Source organism: Aptenodytes patagonicus, chromosome 1, assembly GCF_965638725.1.
Source record: "Aptenodytes patagonicus chromosome 1, bAptPat1.pri.cur, whole genome shotgun sequence".
Lineage (NCBI taxonomy): Eukaryota > Metazoa > Chordata > Aves > Sphenisciformes > Spheniscidae > Aptenodytes > Aptenodytes patagonicus.
Genome location: NC_134949.1, coordinates 224,226,936 through 224,248,845, shown reverse-complemented (window position 1 = coordinate 224,248,845; position 21,910 = coordinate 224,226,936). Strand labels below are relative to the sequence as shown.

Here is a 21,910-nt window from a genome sequence, read left to right as displayed (position 1 = left end):
ATGCCTGGGCTGACTTCATTAGGGGTTCCTCAGTGGAGATGTGTTGAGACCTCAGTTTCGTAGACATGTTTGGTTAAAGGCTGAACCTTCAGAATTATTTATCCGACTCTCCAAAACTGATTCAGCTATTGAAAAAAAACCAACCCACCAATTATTTAAGTTTGGTTAGGAATTCACCTTTGAGGAAAGCTCAGTAGGGCTCTGAGGAGCCTTCAAATGAGTTATACTTCACTGAAATCAACATCAACCATTTCTTAAAGCCTTGAAATCATTCATTGTCCAACATCTCCCACCCACAGCAACTGCTGGGCAATTCAACCAAGTTCATCTCAAGGGAAGAGGCCTCCAAGGCAGAAAGACCCCCAGAAATCATGGAAAATGGTAGCTAGTTAGAGATAGACTGCGCATCCTCCACAGGGCAGGAGGTAGAGCCACCAAACACCAAACCAGTAGCATTTTTAGGGGCACTTTTGGGGGTATGTTACCAGGATCATAAGTTTGCCTGGTACCCTGCTTTGTGAAGCTTCAGAGGAGGAGGAGGTGGTGGCGGCCCCATTAGATTTCCTTTCTCTTATAGGACAAGGACATCCAAGATGGGATGCTACCACATCACGGCAAAGAGAATGGCCCACAACCCCGGCCAGTTGGGCTGCAACGTTCCTCTTGCTCAAGTGACGGGGCCCCTCACCTACGCAAAAACCAGAGAAACGGGTCTCTGCTCTGGCTTTCCTGAAAAAGAGCTGTTGGAAAGCAGTCTTCAGCTAGAGCATCTGTTCTGGGCAGAAGGGATTTTATGAAGTAAAATCAATTGCCTTATTCTAGTTGGTTAAGTCCCCGTGCAAGGTGTTCCCTTTTCTTCCAGCGCCCGCTCTAAAATCTGGCTCAGCTCCCAGCTGACTCGCAAGAGCTTGGCAGAGCTTCTCCCTGCTCCTCACCCCCACGTTCCCTGGAGGCTGACCTCAGGAAGTCCTCTCAGCGCTGGGTTGGCTTTCTCCGACTTCAGGGTAAAACATTCAGGTCCGATGTTTTACAAGCAGAGGATGAACTGCAGAAGGAGGGTTGTGGCGGCACACGCGTCCTCCCCAAATCATGACGTTCCTGCTCCCCACTGCAATGAGGCACTTGAGCAAACAAGTACGTAGGATGATAAACTCCTGCTTTTGTCATCAGCCTCATCCTACTGATCCCACAAGAAAGAGTGATGCTGGGGAAGATGGTTGTAGGTACCTATCCCAAACCCTCCCCTGATTTCTTCCTCCATACGAGGGGCCTCAGACACCAAGCTCTACCTGGGGAGAAAACAAGCATCCAGGAGGCAAGAATCTCCCTCGCCAGCGGCTTCCTCCTCTTCCTCCTCAAGCCGTGGTCTGGATCCTGCTTCCAGACTGATGTTTATCAAAGCATTAACTACCTCTGAGTGGTAAAAAACACACTTGCTGCAACAGCTTTTAGCATAGTCACTCTGCTCAAATAAGAGCTGATTAATCTAAGACAGATCAAAGAAACACAACCCCTCCTTTAAGCACCCCCACTCAGTTCTACGGTCACTGCAAGGGTCATCGAAACAGCAAGTGAAGGAGAACCAAGTAATTCATTCAGGTTTTATTTAAGGTTTCACTTTTATTTTTAAAATGGCTGAGCTGACCTCGCACATTAAACAAACCCGGCGCTACAGGAGAGTTACGACAAGGCAGTATGAAGAGAAACACATTATCTAGCTGATTTTAAAATGGCAACAGCCCCTGTATTTCCAGGTGGGACATGACACAAAGACATCTGCTGGCAGGTGAAAGCTGCAGTCAGAAACCTGTGGGTGCAGAGTGACAAAGTCTTCTTTACAAACACGAGACCAAAGCCCGGTGGCTGCTGACACGATCCCAAAGCAGTGCTGATGGTGAAAAGATGCCGTACCGATGCTGCAAGGCAAGAGGCAATGAGCTGCTTGTCATCCACAGAAGCCTGTGTTAAATTTGCTTCTGCCGTTTCACATACGCACAAAGCCTGGCCTCTCTTCAGTTCCTTGGCACATCAAGGCCATCTCCTCCGCTCTAGCTCCCGCTTTGCCTTTTCAGCTGAATTTTGTCATTTTTGCGAACCTCCTGGATTAGCTCCAGCTCTGTCAGCACAGGCTGTGCCTCAAAGCCATATTGCTGCTCCAGTCTCCACTTCCAGCACCTCTTCCTTTCCCAGGCTCCTTTCTGCTCTCCTCCTCCAGAGACGTTGCTGCCTTGAGATGCAGCAGGCTGCTGGGGCACTCCCTGAGTTTCCTCAGCAATTGCGCTGTTGAGGTTTTAACCTTTGCTTCATCCTACCCCAGCACTCCTTGGACCAGCTCCCACCTTCCTCTGTAGCTCTTCGCACCACTTCTCTGCAGGCATCCATTTTGGCAGCAAGTTTCTGTCCCGCTCCCATCTGTATTGCTGTTTTGTTACTGTTGGCTATTCCCTGTCAAAATTTGCAGCTGCTTCTCTGAGATCCCGTCTTTGACATTGTGAGCTGTCATTAGCAACAAACGATGAGATCCTAGAGCATTAATTATCCATACGCTTGACCCAGTAGGGCTGACAACCCCTAAATACATCTACAGGCTCTCTATTACTGTTGAAATAAGAAGCCATTAAAAAGTCTTGTTATTTTATGGCGGGAAGATGAATGGAGAATCAGACTTCACCTTTAGCAATTTTAACATTGAAGATGTCATCATCCACTGTACAAATGGATTATGCAAGCTCTTAATTAGGAACAAGGTTCAAACAAATGTTGTTCTTGGACTTTGGTCTGGACCAATTCTACTGTCAGCCAAGGACGGTAGGCTTTAAGGAAGCAAGTACCGACTTACAGGCCATCGCAGTCCGCTCTCGCACAGCACTTTGCTGCCAGTGTGTCCTACTTACACCAACCTGCGGCATTTTGAGAGACAGATGGATTACGATACTAACAGAGATCTCGGCTAAGAAGCAACAGCCTTTTCCACACCTCACATTTCTGACCAGGCAACATTTTTGGCACTTTCTCTAAACCAGGCCCCTGAAAAGGGGCATCAAGTTGGAAGTAAAACACTGCAGCAACCCCAGTTACTTTGCAAAACAGTGGCTTTTGTGTCCATGTGGTGTTTACCCCCCAAGCCTCTTCTCAAGCCCTAACCAGATCGTTTAAGTCAAGTAAGTGTCTCCATGGAAACCTCCTTTCTCAAGGAGCCTCCCTGCTGTAGAAAACCGTGCACCCCTTTTGTTTAAAAGGGGAACGCAGTTTGGTAGGAGCATAATGCCTGTCTGGAGAAGAGCCTGCAACAACTCATCAGTCAGATTTATGTCCTTTAAAAACACGTCTATTCGATTAAGACGTTTTAGGGATGGCTAAAGGTGTGCTATCGCTGTTGCAACTAAACTAGCAAGTTCTGCCACCCCCTCCATCCCTGCCCTGGCTCTTCACTCTCAGCATCACAACCTGTCTTCTTCAAGGCACATGGGGTCTGCGTACCCCTCTCACACACAAACTCTCGGCCCCGGTGAACTCCAAATCAATTCTTTGTTTAAAAAAACCCTAAAGTAATACAAATCAATGCCCATTCTTGAAATATAGGAAGCATCTTGTCGAAGCTATTAGCTACTTCTTAAATAAGACCATCCTCTGTGTTTTGGAGAAGAAGAGATGAGCCTCTCCCTCCAGTAAGCCCTTGGTAAGCTGTAGCATGTTATATGATTTCTGGTATAGGATTGCTTGAGATCCCTCAAAAAGGAAGCCAATTTTCAGAAAGGATACTCAAACAATTGAATATTTCATGTTCTAATACAGAAGAGAGACTTTAATATTAATAGGCAAATAAATAATTAATTAAGGGCTGTGGTTAAAAATGGTTTCAACTCGGGCAAATCAGTTCATAGAGTACGTAAAAAAAAAAAAAAAAGCAGCAAAGCCACCAAAGAAGTTCTCTAGTAGGAATCGCTTTCAAATCACAGCAGAGCCAAGATGTTCTCAGGAAAATAAGCCCCAGAGGTTTTTAAGTCAGACAGTCACTATTTAAGAGCTCTGTTTAGACACTAAGGTGCCGTAAAGGGCTATGTGGAAGCTAACGCTGGTGCTGATGCCAGGCGATGCACAGATGAAGGGAGAGTGGAGGAAAGGATGTATTTCAGAACCACAACAAAAAAATAATCCCCTTCACCTAAACTTAAGGTAGTTACGAAATTTTGTTAAGATTTTCTGAGAACATAAAAACATGACGTGCCTGGTAACTTGAAACTAGGTCCAGGCACACTGTAGCCGTCGCCTCCTTTTCCCACCCATCACTGGTGGGGAAAAAAAAGCCTGGGACAAGATGACACACACCTATGGTCACAGTCTTGCAGCTTCCCAGTGGGGAACGAAAGGCTTTTGGCAAACCCCCTCTCAAGCAGCTAACAGAAACCAGGCAGGACCGATTCAAAGTGGAAGTCAATGAGACGGAAGCACATTACTAGCATAAGAAGAGGGATAAACAGTCATTCCTGTCATTTCCTTTACATTATGCAACAGAGAATCCAGAAGAGCGACTTAAATACACACAACCAACCTTTTCTACCTTCTTTGGGGAAATTTAGCAGAAATCTTGCTGCAGACAAATAAGCTCATGTGCGTGCTCGCTCGCAGATAGGGCATATCTGCATTAAGGTTCTCATCTCAATGGGATGCAGAGGATGGAGTAGGGAATGGAGTTAAAGAGAAGTCAGAGACATTAAACACGTTTAATCCTGTGCTGTCAAAAAAGTCAGTTGCCAAATCTGTAAGGCCAGAGCCATATGAGATTTCAGATCAAGTGAGATCTAGCCCCCAATTCCTTTCTTCCCATGTATGCCATCGTGAGACTTCCAGAGGAAATATAAACAAACTCCTTATCAAAGGGAATTATTCAAGGGTAGTGGCCTTCCATTTCACAATCTCCACCTAAGCTCCAAGCAGAGGAGCTCATCGATAGATCATATCCCTCTCCAGGCTGGCAGCTTTACTGTTTTGCCTAAAGAATTCATCCTTGGATACAAGCTTTGTGAGGGGAAACTTAATATTACAGGGAGATTAAATATATAGGCACAAAGGGAGAGAGGCTGCAGATTTTGGCAATGGACTTCAGACTTCAGCCTTGTGTCAAACAGTGACCACCCTGGACCACAGGGAGGGATGGGATGGGAGAAGGCACCACAGAAGCAAAAGACCTCACAAACTCTATCTACACCCGGTAAAACTAGTGTAAGAGCTGTCATGTATTGTGGAGCAAACAGGAAAAATATATTTGCATTAAAATCCAGGTGCAGGGAAGAAAGGGCTGAGCCAGCAGCAGGTCTCAGCAAGAAGCAGGAAAGAGTGCTTTGGAGAGAGATGAGAGGTTACTCCAGAATCAGTTTAAACTCACCCCATAAATGACCAAAGCAGTACAGAGAAAGCAGCTCCCCCAGTTATAATGCAGATCTTTTATCGATTGTCTCTGTGTGTAAAGTTACTCCCTCGAGAGCCACTTGCTATCCCAAAGGACTACAGAAGAAGGGGTAAGAGACGAGGTTATATCACTTTATCCAACACATTTGAGCACCCGGTGACGATATGAACAATAATCCCACCCGACAGATGTGTCTGGGTACAGTGAATTCTCCAATCCTCCCTCAGCCCCAAGTTAAGAAACGCAGCAGTCATTTTATTAAAAATCAGTATACAGTTAAACATAAGCCCAGTGTTTACAACCAATCCCTCTAGTAGTTCCATGTTTCCTGTTGTTTTACAGACTATTAGCAACCAAAGGAATCAGTAGCATAAAGAAACCACTATCATTTCAAAAAATTAAGTCCCCACGTCTCCAAGAAAGCAGCATCCACAATCGGTTTGTTTTCCGTTGGACTTGCTCTAAGAAACAAGAGTTTTCAACATCATTTTGCAGGCAAATCTTATCTTTATAATAGTAATTGCTCTGTTTGCTTTATCATACAGGGCAAGGGTCTCTAAGAAGCCTCGCAGCACTGATAAAATAACTCTAAAAGAGCTCTCTGTCAATTTTTCCTGTGATTTACCTTCTAGAAATCAGAAATATTTGAGATTTGGTTAACTAGTCGAGTTGAAACTAAAGGGGGAGGGGGGGCCCCCAATTCACATGATCTGGCAAAAAGATCACCCATTAATTAAGTTTTCCAATGGCTGCAGGAAGCACACAGAGGCTTCCTCCGTGCTCCCTCGAAGCATCCAGCAGTGCTGTAGGAGGGATGCGTATTCACGCCCTCGTTCCCCTTTCAGTTGTTACAGCTGTTCACGTTTCTGCTGCCTGCTTCCTTCCCTCAAGTCATCCAAAGCACAGAGCAGCCTCAGTGGTGTAATAGCAGCTTGCCAGAAGCAGGGAAAGTCCAGCCAGCAAAAGATTTAATTTATTAAGATAAACATGGTCTAAGGCTCCACATTATTTTTAAAACTAAACACAGTAAGAAATATGGAAACAAACTGGCTTCGCTACGTGTAGGTCAGGTTCAGACGTTCTCAGAAAGATCTTCTCAACCATACAAAATACTCTTCCCCTCTCACCCCCATCACAAGGATGGAAAGATAGTTCACTATGTAAGATCAGCAATGTCCCCGTTACGTGCCCTTCCACATTCAGTGAACAATACCTCTGCCACCCTTCAGGGCAGATCAGAGTTTTAAGAACTCCCCTGTGAAGAAGGAGCAGAAGGGGAGAGGGGCAGGTAATTCAGTCTCTGAAATGAACATCTAAAAGTCTTGACACGATGACTGTGTTGACTCCACCACTTTAATGGTTGTTCTTGGCTGCCTCTTTAGCTGCAATAATCAGAGGAGTGAGACTAGATAGAGGCTTTGCAATTTTCAGGAACTGATGCTAAGAAGAAGAAAAAAGAAAAAGGGTTAAATTTTTCAGAACATGCCCCAGAATTCTCGTGGCTACTCAAAATATTGGCACCTAGACCCATGTGAAGTCTAACAACCTACTCTAATCTTGGAACAGGTGAAACCAAAAGGTCTGCTACCACCACAAACTTTTGGGGCTCACCTGAAGTGATGAACAGATTCGCACCCAACACATGCTAAAGTCTCCAATGTTTGTACATGTTCAAGACCGAGCAAAACTCAGTGAATTCCCCATAGGAATTATAAAGTCTTGCAAAATCTATAGTGAAATTCTGTGTGGAAGGAAAGTGTACTAAAAACAACCTGTGCGGTTCAAACACAAGGCACAGGGCTTCCTGCAGGAATCACCTCTCATTTCTCTCTTCCCTGTTATCACAGGTCTGGTGAAAGCATTGCCTTGGCCTTCTACAGATATTAGAAATTTGCAAAGCAGCTGGAATTCAGGAGAGCAGCACAGAGCTTGCAACACAGAACCATTCAGTCAGTCTCCTATACAAGGTGCTCTGTTAAGTAAAACAGTATTGATTGTCAGAACAGCTCTCAGATGAGAGTGAAGGCATGTAGGGCAAGTTCACAAGCTGTTCCGAAAACAAAAAGCAACTATATCACACAGGACTTCTGAGCATCAGCAGGGATCAATCACCCAAGGCAACATGCTTCAGAGATGGGGGCTGGGGTGGGTGGGGTGGAAATCAGAGGCTAAAAGGTAGTTAAAACCAGGCAGAAATGTTACAGTCAAAATGTTCTCCTGCTCCAAGGAACAGAACATTACTGCTTTCTGATATTTTGGGGCTGGAAAGTCCAGGAGAAAAAGTGATCTTTCAACTACTGCCATTCTGCCAGTGATTAATGCTTCATGACAGTCTCAGAAGGCTGCAACACATCCAAAACTGAATCCACTAGACAAACTAGTGGAAAGAAAGGAAAACATAAAAGGGAACTGTCTCACAGTTGAGGTCTGAGTGCCCCTGATCACCGGTTTATTTTACAAAGAGCTACATTTCCACCCCCATGGCAAACTTGTCTGTCAAGTCTCTGGATTGTCAGATTGTCTCTGGATTACAGATACAATTATTTTGCCTCTCCCTCCCCCCAGTTCAATGGGGAGGGAAAAAAAAAAAAACACCTTATCAGGGTGACTAATCAATGCTTAAGTTTCTGCAAACAGAATAGTTGCCAGCCCTATTTTTATGTGGATGGGATCCAATCCAGGAACACACGAACTACTCCTCTCATCCATGTCAGTAAAAAGCCTGGCAGCTTGGCCCTCCCCTTTCACCAGGAGTTCAGACTAAGACACCAGGTTTTCCGTGAAGTAACTGATGATAGGGTGATGAGACACTGGAGCAGGTTGCCCACAGTAGTTGCGGATGCCTCATCACTGGAAGTGTTCAAGGTCAGGCTGGACAGGGCTTTGAGCAACCTGGTCTAGTGCAAGATGTCCCCGCCCACGGCAGGGGGTTGGACTACAGGATCTTTAAAAGGTCCCTTCCAACCCAAACCATTCTGTGATTAAGATATCTCACAAGTTCTGTTCCATCACCTCTGTAAGGAGTAGTATCTGGCAAAATGTGGTAAAGCCAAACTGCTCCAGTTAATGCAAGCCATGCATATTCCAAAGAGCTTTGTGATCCTTCCAAAGAGCTTTGTGATCCCTCCACCAGAAGGGAGACAACCAGAACATCCGATAGCTAGAAGCCCTCCTGCTGTCCACATCGGAACAAGCATGGCCAGACCATGACAACGCATACAGATGTCAGGGCCAGCTGTGTGAAGAAGCCACGGGAATTAAGGGGCTCAGCATTTGGCAGGCCTGGAGCACAGCTATTATTTGAGGTTAGTTACAGAACATGCTGCACAGCTGCTGCTAGTAGCAAGTACAGCATAAAAAGGGAGTAGTCTGTTAACACTGTATTATAGGTTTAGGTTTTGAGGCTGTTTTGGTTTTTTTTTCCTGGCAGGTTACTTTAGCTGTGCTTGTGCCTTCAGCTGATGCAGTATTTAAGACCCCAAACAAGACCTCTCCATAAGCCTGGCCTCACTCGGGATTGCGTGATTACATTGATTCAGCCCTGTTCCCCATCACCTACCTGTAGCAGCTCTTTTGCAGAACCTCTCTTTTCCACATCCATTTCAAGACAGCGATTTAGGAAGTCTCGGAATATGGATGAAAGCTTTTCTGGATTCTGCAGTTCTGGAGTCCCATTAGTAGCAATGAGATACAGGGCCTGAAGCAAAAACAACCACCAAAGAAACAGGAGGTTATGAAGGTTAGATTCCATCTCTGGATTACAGATACAATTATTTCGCCTCTCCCTCCCCCCAGTTCAATGGGGAGGGGAAAAAAAAAACCCACCTTATCAGGGTGACTAATCAATGCTTAAGTTTCTGCAAACAGAATAGTTGCCAGCCCTATTTTTATGTGGATGTGATCCAATCCTTTATTGTTTTACCCTCGTAATCTGGGTTTGGATCCTGCAGCCCTCTCAAGGGATTAGGAGGACAAAAACAACATTCCAGACCGTGTTTACATAGGGAAGTTAACTGGCATGACTCTGCCAGTGCTAGACTCCTGCGATAACTATATCCTCATGGGAAGGTACCCCTGAATAAATAGGTGATTTTTTTCTGTCGGTACTTTGCCCGAGTGCACAAGGCCTGAGAAGTCAATACTATAAAGATGCAGTTGGCTCCTTACAAAAGATGTCCAGCAGACCCCGAAGCAGCTTTTAACATCCTGCAGAAACAAGCAGTTTCGCTACTGCTTGGGAATGAAGCATTCACACACACACCCCCTCTGAGAATCAAGGAACTCAGAATTCATCCATTTCAGGATTTCACGCAAGAAACTTCCTGGATGGATTTTCAAAGGAAACTGAAATCTGTCAAAGACTTGTTAATATGCAGGCCCTTTGAGCACATCACTCGGCACATCCCATGGGAGCAGTCTGATAGCCTGGGACTGGCACAAGTTGAGTTAAATGAGGTCAAAGTTGCTTAACCACCCTCGTTTAACTCAACACCCAGCTTCTTTCCTTTCACTCTTCTTTGGTGCTGCTCTTCTCTCCCAAAAATCACTTCCAGTGCAAGAGATGGAGACAAAAGTTAAAAAGAATTTTTCTAGATCCCCTCATCCTGGGTAGCTGAGGGAGAAGCCATAAACCTGGCTTATATTAAGAGCAGTTACATCCCTACAAACTGACAGCATCTCCCCTTTCATTAAAAACTAAACAAGGGAAAGACATCAGGAGGTTTAAGCCCTGTCTGAAGACTTATTAAGCTTGTAGCTTTATTTGGGGCATGCAAGGAGGAACAGTCAGCCAGGAGGAAAAAGCTCCTTTTATAGAATAGTAACGTGTCATATTTTTGAACTTAAGGAGAACTCTTCCCCACACACAGGGCACAAGGATTCAAGAAGTCAGCTGCTTTGGTGCCACCAGGTACTCTTTCTGCTTCTATCAGCATCTCCAGAAAGTGGGAAATTATGAGTGTGCATGATCTAACTCATCAGAGCTGACCAGAGGGTCTGCAACAGGAAGAACCCACACCTCTGCCACCCAGAGCAAACTATGGCTTTTAACTAAAACTATCTCAATCTTCTCACAGCGACATCTAAGGAGATACGGGGCTGCAGGTGGTGAAACCGCACTGGAGGATTCACCTGCCTCCTTTAGAACCTAGTTTCACCAGCAGGCTTAGCGAAGACCTGAGGGCAAAAGATACTCGCTTACTCTCAGGGGGTTCTCATTGAGGTAGGGGGGCTCTCCTTCGATCATCTCGATGGCCATTATCCCCAGTGACCAGATATCCACTTTGGGCCCATATGCTTTCCGTGTCACCACTTCAGGTGCCATCCAGTACGGGGTCCCCACCATGGTGCTGCGTTTGCTCTGCTCAGGAGTGATCTGGGCACAGAAGCCGAAGTCAGCTGGAAAATTAAAGACCAGGGCGGGGAAAGAAACAGACATAGAAATCAGCAAGTTTCTCCAAAGACACGCTTACTGATGCCAGAGCTGTAGTACAAGTTACCCTGCCGCACCGTCTGGTGCGTTGCTGCTGCAACTGTGAAAGGAGGGGTGGTTTTGTGTCTAATACAGAAGACGGTGTTGAGAAGTAAGTTTCTAAATCTGACTCACTGAGGCCATGAGGATTACAGAGCTGCTGACTTATCTAGGTGAAGGATGGGGATCAGTAAATAACCATATATGGATGTTGAGACACTTGACCGTGTTTGCAGCATTACGCAGCTGTAATACACTATGTAATATATGGTCTAAAGACTGTTCCTGGGTATGTGAAAATAGAAATTAATGCACAGTCTGATCTAGATACATCCCCCAGCCCACATACTGTGTTGTCTGGTGATATTTGCAGTCCCAGAGATATTACTTCCCCAGTAGATACATCATCCCTGAAACAGGATTTGCTTTACAGAGCAAACAGTGTTTAGAATAAATTTAAAGTACCTAAATTTATACTGATTACTTTCTTCGGATAGACAGAAAGATGGAGAGCCTTCACACAAAGATTGCTGGGTCCTATGTCTTATTTGTATTTGACTTACCAAAAGAAAAACTAATTCTGTTCTTGTGAGCCCAGCAGAATCAACACAGCAAGATGCACTGCCCATCCTGACCCCCTATGGCACCGCAGGTCTAATTTTAGGCAGAATGATGAAAATTAAACTGATCCCTAGATGAGTTTTTATCAAGGGTAAGAACCAGGGAAGGTACATATGGTTCATAAACAGAGCAAATTTCCAGCAGAGCCAATAAGCAGCTCAGGTCCAGAAGGTTACTGCATCATACCCACAGGGACTTCTCTAACTTCAAACTACAGCCTGGTACCTGCATACTGTGCTCAGAGAACTTATTCCATAAGAACAGAGCACTTCGGCCCTGATCAGCTATTCATCGCTAACACTCTGGAGATCTGACTGTACCAAAGTACAGCTTTAGTCTAAAAAGCAATTATGTGCAAAAAACCCCCACCTTCTTACTCAGCATATCTGCACTGTGTGAATTTTGAGTCATATCTGCTGTCACTGCTGACAAAAATAGATTTATTTATGCCTGTTGGGTGCTAGCCAACAGAACTGAGAGGGAGAGAAAGGAAGCACAATTCTGTTAAAGCTATAGGTGGAAGATAATCATTCACTAGTTTCCAGACTTATCTCTGCATGGGCAATGACAAACACAACAGCTACCTTAGCACCCGAGGGGCAGGACAGTCTCAAGGTCTTCATTACGGGTGATAACACAAGGAGGAAACAACATTTAGAGTCCAGTCTGAGTTGGTGTTGTAGGATTAAATGTTTTCTAGTTACACAGTTTTCAATTCTCCCTCCACTCCCTCTGCCCCCCGAGTACCTGCAGTATTTTCCAGGCTGAAGAGATCGCTCACAAATAAAGATTTCTGGCCCTACACCTTCAAACCCAGCTTTCTAGACCAGAGTAGCATTAAAATACTGTTATTTTAGTCCACAAAAACAGATGGCCCAAAGCTAAACGAGCCCCAAACCTCAAATCAGGTCTGGTATCAGTTCACAAGGATTCATGCTTGCCAATCTCCATTAAAACCAAAGCCACAAAAATACCTACAGGAGCATTTCTACAGCCTCTTCAACACCACAGCATCAAGCATCTCAAACACCCATCTCCCCAACAGGCCTGGCCCAAAGCAGATAACAGGCCTGGGTTGATAGGTCATCACCAGCAATGTCCCCCGCATACTTAGTTTGACAGAGCCATCCATTCCCAGCAGGATGTTGTCACTCTTGATGTCTCTGTGAATAACTTGGTTTGAATGGAGGAATTCCAGAGCTTGGAGACACTGAAAAAAAATAAAATAATTGAGATAGTCTTACTGTGCATGAAATTACTCACCAGTCACAATTAGCCAACTAATGGACTCTAACAATGTGCATTTTGAGTAGCAAGGGCTTAGTGTCTCAGAGTCTTTCATATACCCAGTATGTGCAGGGCTACAGAGGGATATCCCACTGAGATCAGCAGGTCCTAGGAGGACAGGTTAGTCCCAAAAGACCTGGGGAACAGGCATAACCAAGGGGATTCCAACCCCATTTTGTGCTTCGCTCCAGTTCTCCCTCTAGGGTGAAACATATTAGGCTTGCATTAGGATTGTGTGCTGCAACCTCCCAGATGAAATCCATCCTTTGAAAGAACGACTGTTGCGTTACAGAAGCTGGAGACAGCTATTCCTGTGGAGCCAGTGACAGGTCGTGGAAAGCCTGTGTCCCCTTCCCAATCACAGCTCCCTCCGAGCGCGAGTGCCACTTTACCTCTCGGCACACAGCTGCAATTTGTCCTTCATCCATGCAGGTCTCTGTCACAACATCTGTTAGGGAGCCTCCTGCCAAGTACTCCATGACCACCCAGAGCTCTTCTCCTACAAGGTAACTGAAGAGCCAAAACCAGATTTTAAAATCAGCAAGTATGAGCATGCCACTGTTTACCTAGCCAGAATGCACTGGGTTTTAAAGCTGTCTTAGAAGTGCAGAGAAACCATGAGGCTTGAGCAGCGTATTTAACAGCACTGGGGCAGCAGGTACTCGTGGTACCTTCTGTACACGGGAGGATCTGATCACAACCTGAATGAACAGAGGGAAGGGTGAGTGCAGAAAGCCGCGGAGAGAGGTAACGGGAGAGCAGATTATAAGTTTCCTGGCCATAAAAGCAAGGCTGAATTTTTCTGCCATGAGAAGGGCCCAGACTAAGATGGAGACCTGACCTTAAAACTCCTGCTGCTGCTGGGAGAGAAGGGGAAGAGCTACTAGTCAAGGATGGGGTCCGAGCATGCAGCCCAGACTTCTGGCACATAGCATGGCTTTTGAGGGGCTCTCGCATCCAAAGAGGTGGCTGGGGGCTGCTTTGTTACTACTGGCATCCTGCTGTCCTAAGCAACTGCCTACTTTGCCTAGGCCCAGGGACAATCCTGGGTGACACAATGGATGGCTGCCCATGAACAACAGAGAAAGAACACTTTTTTTAAGCATCATGCATTTGAAAAATCACCTCAATCTTTTTCATGCTACCAAACCAGTTTGGGATTTTGTCTGAAAAATTCAGAAAGTTCATAAGGGCAAATGAGAACATCTTGCTGGATACAATAGCAATTCTAAAGATTTAAAATAAAAAAGGAATGCCCAAAAGGCCAGGTCTTGTCCAAAAAGGCCTGTAGGAAGATGGGGAAGAGACAGCTGAGGTGAGGGCAAGTTTTCTCAGCCATTTGGGATAGTCTTCTCAGCTGGGAGTGTGTGTGCGCTCATGTCTAAAACCAGAAGACCTGGTATGAAGACTTCAGCATTAACTCATTTTAAAAAAAAAAACAAAAACAAACAACAAACCGTAACCACCAACCACTTCTGCCTTTTTGGGCCCATCTGGAAAAACATCAACACAATCTTTCATGATAGATGTATCAGGATGACACATTCCTGAAGGAAGGAATCATCAGCTTGAAAACTTGAAAACTCACCTTCTCAGCCTATCCTCCTATTTTTAAAGTGAGTGGACAGATGAGTCAAGAGAGAGGGCAGAGAATCGAATTAAAAGCTCCTGCTGGCATTAGAGTTCATCAAGCAGATGTTTGCTTTGCTCTGAAACACTGATCCTACTGAAGAGTGAATAGTGAATTTGCTAGAAGCCAAAGGCAAAAAGCAGGACAAGTTCTAGGGAACAATTAGCTAGAAAGCAACAGTGAAGGAGAACGAAGTTAAGCCCAACTTGGCACGGAAAGTAGACAGAGATGAGTGAGACATCACAGGAGCGGGCAGGAGGTAGGCTTTGACCCCAAAAGGACACACTGCCAACACCTGAGCTGATGAAAAAAACTCCCCCAAAATAAGAATTGTGGTCTGAGCTGCGTGACAGAAGTGTTACAGTTACGGAGAGCTTTTAATATTGGAGACAAAGATGGTATCCGCATTTGGTGATGCTGAAGATTATGCAGGGAGGAAGAATTTGGAGTTTCTTTCAAGATACAGAGCCCAAGGACACAGGGCTATGCTCCTGGAGCAGACAGGTCTCCAGCTCCACTACGGAAGAGAAGCTGATGCACTGGCAGTTTTTTGCCCAGCAGCACAGACCCCAGAAAAACCAGTATCACCTGCACAGCAGCCCCTCAGAGTGACAGAGGAGCAGCAGAATTGCTTTTAGAAGCGCTTCTGCCAACTCTGCAGATCATCTACCTTCTAATGGGCTCTGAAAGCCACTCCATCCACACCCTTCCTTCCTGCCCTTATGCTGTTGCTGCTTCTTCATCACTCCTGCCGAACCAGGCTCTCTCCAGCTTTTACCAGCACCCTCTCAACAAATTAGTGTCACCCTGGACATCACAATGCTTCCCTTCATTGCCACTAGCACCCTCTGCAGCCCAAATCCACTTGACTGTAAGGATGGGGGCAGAATGGGCTCCACCGCTCCTGCGTGACAATCTCAGGTTGCACATGCTGGGAGCAAGCTGGTATCTCTCCACAGCCAAAAGGGACGGAGCGAGCAAAGAACCACACTGTGAACCCAAGCTGTGCCATGACCAGCCAAAGGCATGGGCCAAAACCCAGGCACCTCAATAACTGATAGATCTGACATAACAGGGAGGTGGAATTAAGGGTGGCTCCCCACCAGCTGCCGCGAAGCGAATGTCATTTCAGAAGATTGAGTGGTGCTGTCTCAGGGATCTTTTCACTCTCCTGTTGCAGCAGAGGCCAGTTTTAGTCACTGAGTTGCCTGCTGTAAGCGTGCCTCGAAACCACTCTCTCAGCAGTTCTGGAGACACCACCAGGAAGTCCATACACCTACAATCTGCTCTCCATGTGACGTCAGGCATAGCATGGTGTCGCACCTTGTCACCCACAGTCACCTTCCAAAACAAGGCTGGCAGTAAAAAAAAGCTGATGAAAGTCTTTGAGGAAGAAGGAGGTGGTCTACAGCTTTCTCTTCATCCATCTGCAAGAGCAGTTAATGTCTGCTCCTGTAAGGTGTTCCTCAGCTTCCACTTAGATACCTTAGGAAGGCATCCACCAAGCCCTTCCTATCACAAACACACACCAGTCAGTCATAGTCCTTTTTTATTGATAAACTTTATAAAATTTGGTTTTGCCCAGAAGAGCAAGATCATTCATTACAGATTTCTGCACTAGTAACATGCCTCCAACATGCAAACATGAAGTTAGCCTGGAAAGAAATCAGTGTTTTCTTGTAGCATGACTGTCATACATCTTCAGCTTTATTCACTGACCTTCCAGCCCTAGTTGAGTTTGGGGTTGAGGTGAGGGTAACAGTGGCTACTACTTAAAGCGAGGGTTTATTAGGTTAAGGAGAGTTCTTCAGAAAGAAAGAAACCAAAGGGCAGGAGTTTGCTTTGCCTAACACTGGGCATCTGATGCCTGTGTTTAGATGCCTGAGTTTAGAAGCAGGCCTCTGAGGGCCTCTTTCACACAGTAGAAAGAAACTGGCACCTCCAGAAGGTAACTCAGCACAAGTGGCTGCAATTCTGCACAAGAAAACGGTACGTCACTGTCTTCAGAGACGGATGCTTCTAAATTCAGCTCCTAAGTACAGCTGGATTAGGCCATGTCACTATCTTAAATGTCACAGCACACCTTTGTGCAACACTGGCCACTTACACTGCAACAGAAAAGCTGTCTTAACCACGAGCAAGTAGGCCATGTAGGTAAGAGAGGATAAAGCCCAGGAAACCCTTGGGCAAGGGCAGGAGCTGAGGCAAAGAGAAGCGAGAGAGCTGGTTTATACAGATGACTATCTTGCAGCTCCCATTAGGGACTCAGAAGGGGAGACACTGTCAAAAACAGAACCGCAAAAAAGAAACGAGGTCCCACAGCGGCAAGCACATCCTTCCTCGTACTTCCTTCTGCGACAGCAGTAGGCAGAAACCAGCAAGCGGCGTTCAAATATCAGCTTAATTCAGCACTCAGGAAGCAAACAGGCACATTAGGCCAGGCAGGAGGAACGCAGCTCCCCAGCAACAGGATCCTGCAGTTGCAAAGCTGAAGTGGTATAATAGGCACAAGAACCCCCACATTCATCCTAGTTGCTGCTCTGTCCATTTGCAGCACTCAAACAAAAGCTAATCCCTCTGAAAAAGATTAGTGAGAGAAAGTGGAGGACAAAAGCAGCAGCTTTTGTTGCTGGAAGCTTGAACAAGACAGCAGGACGTGCAGCTACCCTACAGCTGGGAGGTACTGGCTAGACAAGGCAAGTGCATGTACCCAGAGATGCTCTCTCTAATCGGAAGAATGTCTCTCTCAAATAGTTTTGCCAAAACGAAGCCTCTAATCAGCCAGGAGAAATACACCGTTTCAGCCCAGATTCAATTCTTAACTCTTCTTTACCACTTGTTTCATTTTACACAGGTAATATCCTCCTGCTCTTTATAGAATCATAGAATCGTTAAGGTTGGAAAAGACCTCTAAGATCATCGAGTCCAACCGTCAACCTTTGTAAGAAGAGGGCACCTGCCCAGCATCACCTCCCTGTGCCCACACCCCTCCCACAAAATTTCAGGAGCAGACTTCCTGTCCCTTCAACAACGTAGCTCTTTACAGCTATGCATAGGACACAGCACCATATAAATTCAGCATCACAACTGATGCTGCAGTATACAAGAAGCACTTTTTTTGGCTAAGACATTGAAAGCCTGTTAAAGAAGCCTGTTAAAGAAACAGCTGATAAGATTTTGATATACATGCAGAGCAAACAAGTGTGCAAATACTCTCTCAGATTTCCAAAAGAGATTCTAGCTCACATCCCTCCATTGCATCTTCAAAAAAAAAAATGAGCTGCCAAGATTAAAGCCTGCATCCTATCTAGGCACTTTTTACCCTACAATAAGCCAAACCTGTAGTTCATCAGGACTGCTGGATTCTGACATGAGTGCAGCAGACTGAAAATCCTGCTGCAGCTCAACTGGAACTAGCTGTATCTTTAACATAAGGTGAATGACACAGGCTCGACACAATGCACCAATGTTATGTTGATGGTGAATTCAAGCCACCATGCAACGCTTTTGCCTGTTGGGCTTTCACTACACCCCAGATTTCAATGCTGACAGTTTGTGGCTGTTTCCTGGAATTCAAACAAGGCAGATGCAAGAATTTCTTGCACTTTTCAAAGGCAGTTCCCTACCCCCAAAGAAGCACATTTACCAGTTGCTCTTTTCGAAGCAGTCAACCTCCAAACAGCTGATGATGGCAGCACTGCTACCATCAACCTTATGTACAGCATTAACATCCTGTGGGGAAGAGCTCTCACAGCCATGTTTGTTTGCAGACTTGGGCATTTTACTGTCTTGAGCTGTAGCGACCAGAATTTTCACAGCTACACATGTTTATTTTAATAACAGTTTACACTCAGTGCAGCAGCCACTGTGCTGTTTGCTTCTGCTCTGTTATTGTCCCAGTCCAAGGGACGTCAGCTCAAGAACAAGCAGAGCAGGTCTGTACATAGATAAGCTATTAGGTGCAACTCTTGTGGTAAGGAGTAGGGATTCAAGGAGGAGCTGTTCCATATGGACATAATATATCCAAGGCTGAGCAGGAGTGCCGCAGCACGTGTATGAGCCCACAAAGCCCAGCTTTGAGCAGGGAATAACCCTGTTCCCTCTGTCTTCCAAAAGGTTCTTACGTCTGTGCCAGGTCTCCTTTTCTCCCTTATTCACACCCGCAAGAAAGCAGCCTGGCTTGGTAATGTGTCGCATGTCATTCACCCTCGTCACTGTTATGCTGTTGTGCCGAAAACCTCAGTGGACAGCCACAGGGACAAGATTACCATCTAAGCCTGGAAGGCATTTGCTCCTCCGCAAGCAGAATGTCAGCATTGCTCAGCAGAAGAGGAAAGAAGAGGAAGAGGAAAGCAAATAGAAGTAGTTTGAACTGTGTTATTTGTATTTCTCCTCTAGTAGCAGGAAGGAAACGTCTTGTTGCATCAAATTTGGCAAAGGAGAGAGCTGAAAAATGGAGTCCTGATAGCATACTGCTAATGCCTTTGCTGCCAGCATCTCTAAAGAGAGCCTAGATACCCCATTAATACCTGTTTCTCCTAGGATTATGGAGAGAGACCACCAAGCCACCCACATCCCAATGTTGCCACATGCATTAAGCAATGCAAGTTGTCCTATACCTGCATTAAGCTGAGACAGGATCACTTAAGACAGTGACAAGGAAGTGTATCCCAGAGTCCCTTTGTGAACTCTTCAAACCATGACATACCTGTCCAAGTAGTTGACAATATTGGGGTTTTTGTTTTCCCTCATCACAAGGATTTCATTAATAATCAGTTCTTTTTTCGGCTGCTGCTGCAAATTCATCTGTTTGATTGCAACCTGCAGTGAAGAAAGACCAAGTAAAGCATTATTACAGGAGTCTCCTAGAAACCTGCCAGCACCTTTGTCGATTATTTTAGTCCCACATTCACGTGAAGCGGGAAAACACTTTTTCATCATGGGTTGCTCAGCCATTTAGTAACTCTGTGAGTTTCTGCAGCCAGTCCATTTCCACACATGCTGGAGGATACTTAATGCCAAAAAGGCCAAGGGGAATTACTATTTTCATACAGGACCTTTATGTCACACAGTTGGATAGCCATCTCCACCTACAGTTTCTTGGTAACAAGGAAGAGATCCCCTTACTCTAGCATGGACTGATATGTCAAAAACTTTTTATTTCTTAAAGGATTCTTATTAATTTCATTTTGGATTGGATGTTTCTGGAAGTTTTTTGGTGTTTTTTTCTGCTCCCGTGCAAATTTCTGCTTCTAGAAATCTACAGCAGGGCGGCCATGCATGGAGGGGGTAAATAATGTAGCCTAAACCTAGTACTTTGAGGTGGTAATTCTATTTCTTTCTGTCACAGCAAGACCTGGGGGGAAGAAGCACCAGTGTTTAGATAAAAGGCTGAAAATAAGTGAATTGGATTCAGCTTTATCCTCAGTCATAACTGAAGGGCAATAGGGATGGATTTGTCAGTTGTAGCCCTTTGGCTTAGTAGCATTCTGCCTGCTTCAGGATATCTACTCTGCATGTATATATGCAGAAAGCAGGAGAGTACACGTTTTTAACTCTTACATTCAACTCTCCACACTACCAGTACTTTGTGAGAACACCTGGCCCTCAGACAAGCCTTCAAATCAATAAGACTACTCAGCACAACAGGAGGCAGAAACACTTCCATAGACATTACAACCCAACTGTATTTGGTACAATATTTAGGCAAAGGGAATGAAATGTAATTATGCCTTTACAAAACCGGTACTTGGAGAGAAAGAGGCCTAGGTGAATGGAGGGGAGCCAGTAACTCCAGCTCACAAAAGCAAGGATTAAAAGAAACAAGCCACAGAGTGCCAATATGGATGGATACAATTAGCATCTTGATAGTATAGCAAAGGAGACTATAGAAAAATCCCAACACATGAGAAGGCAAGAACAGACAGACACCATGCTGATTTTCTACAGTATTTACGAGGGCTGCCAAACAGTACTTAAAGGCAACAAAAACAAAAACCCCGTGCTTCTCTTTGCGCAAGACAAGAGAGGAGAATGAAAGATGAAGAAGAGAGGGAAGGCATTTGATGCAGATAAAGACCAATACTGAGGGAGCTTCAGAGAGGCTCCTGTACTTCCTCACTCCTGTTCATGGTCCAAGTGCATATGGGGGCATTTTCCTTATCTAAGACTGCCCCGTGCATTAGGATACAAAATAAATAGCTGTAGTTATACTAGATAGCCATCATCAGCGAAAATCTTCAATATTCTTAACCCTGGGAGCTGCCCAAGGCTCCTGTATAGTGCAAAATAAAGGAGTTTCCTTCCAGTGCTTCCAAAATGTGTTGCTGTTCACTTAGCTCCTGAGCTCGAAGGATTGGTAGCAAACTTTACAAATGCAAAGTAGACACGCATTGCTGCAGGCTTCCATAAATATATTTGGAATAATGCATACACTTTCCTCTTTAAAAATCCTCCATCTAGCAATAATGGTTTCCACAGATGCTGCATATCCGTCACTACTAGTTTATTATGCATGCATGCAGCACGCAGGGCACTTTTCAATATTCTGGAGGGGGAAAAAAAACAAAACTAGACAGACAGACATTCCTTGTCTCTCAATTCAAGGGCAGAAAGCAAGTGGGCAAAGGGTGGGAGAGGAACTATTTCTATGCAAGTCAACTAGTATAAGTGTAGGAAGCAAAGGAACAGAGGGCATATAAAAGAGTTTAAATGGGGACAGGCAGCAATCCTGGGGACGAAGAGAGAAACTTCTACTGAGAAATTATCCAGTCTGAACATTTGCTTCCAGCCTCTGTGGTCACAGAAAGATTCCTTACAAATATGAAATGATTCAGGAATCAAAACCTGGGAAATCATTTTTTCCAGTTCTCTGCTCAGACCACTCGACCATACCTCATTAGTAAGGAAATAAATACCTCATTAAACATAGGATGTCATGAACCCCTGAAAGACCGTCTTTATTTTGTAGCATCAACTTGAACTTTTAGGACACAGTCCAAAACCCACTGCTGTGGTATTCTGGCAGCACTTACCTCCTGTCCTGTAGCTACATCCATTGCTGTGTAAACTGTACCTGAGGCTCTAAACAAAAGAGAGAAAAGAAAAAAAAATACTTATTAGTGCCTCATAGCAAGACTGCGAGCTTAACACATGCCCCTTCCCACTTGTCTCTTTGAAGTGCTCTCAGTCCCATTCCTTTTCATGCAATAATTCCAGTGGTAAATATCATCTGAAATATTTCTGAGCCAAGACTGCTGTTGGAGCAGAAGCCAGAGTTTATGGGGAACAAAGCTCCTAACAGAGGACACTATGGTCATCCAAACCCTTGCTGCTAAACCAGCAACGTAGCACAGCTTGTAGGACCATGAGTTGATCCCATCTAAACTGGCATGACTGCGCTGCCCTGGCTTGCAGACTGCCCAACATGATTACAGAGCAGATAAGATCAGATAAAGCAAACAAATGTGGCATCTGTAGTGAGGGAAACAGG

At 45.1% G+C, this 21,910-nt stretch overlaps 1 protein-coding gene across 12 annotated transcripts in view; it reads right to left on the bottom strand.

Annotated features, from left to right (window-relative positions):
• Positions 1 to 1,600: 1,600 nt before the first annotated feature.
• PAK1 (p21 (RAC1) activated kinase 1) overlaps positions 1,601 to 21,910 on the bottom strand; it is a 108,035-nt gene continuing 87,725 nt past the window's right edge. For all 12 annotated transcript variants that reach the window (XM_076328460.1, XM_076328461.1, XM_076328458.1 and 9 more), the window contains 7 exons: positions 21,453 to 21,501; positions 19,127 to 19,239; positions 13,181 to 13,298; positions 12,612 to 12,711; positions 10,611 to 10,807; positions 8,970 to 9,107; positions 1,601 to 6,850 (listed from right to left, as the gene is read on the bottom strand). In XM_076328460.1, coding sequence (XP_076184575.1) covers positions 6,764 to 6,850; positions 8,970 to 9,107; positions 10,611 to 10,807; positions 12,612 to 12,711; positions 13,181 to 13,298; positions 19,127 to 19,239; positions 21,453 to 21,501 — 802 coding nt within the window. In that variant the 3' untranslated portion in view covers positions 1,601 to 6,763. The remainder of the gene's footprint in view (positions 6,851 to 8,969; positions 9,108 to 10,610; positions 10,808 to 12,611; positions 12,712 to 13,180; positions 13,299 to 19,126; positions 19,240 to 21,452; positions 21,502 to 21,910) is intronic.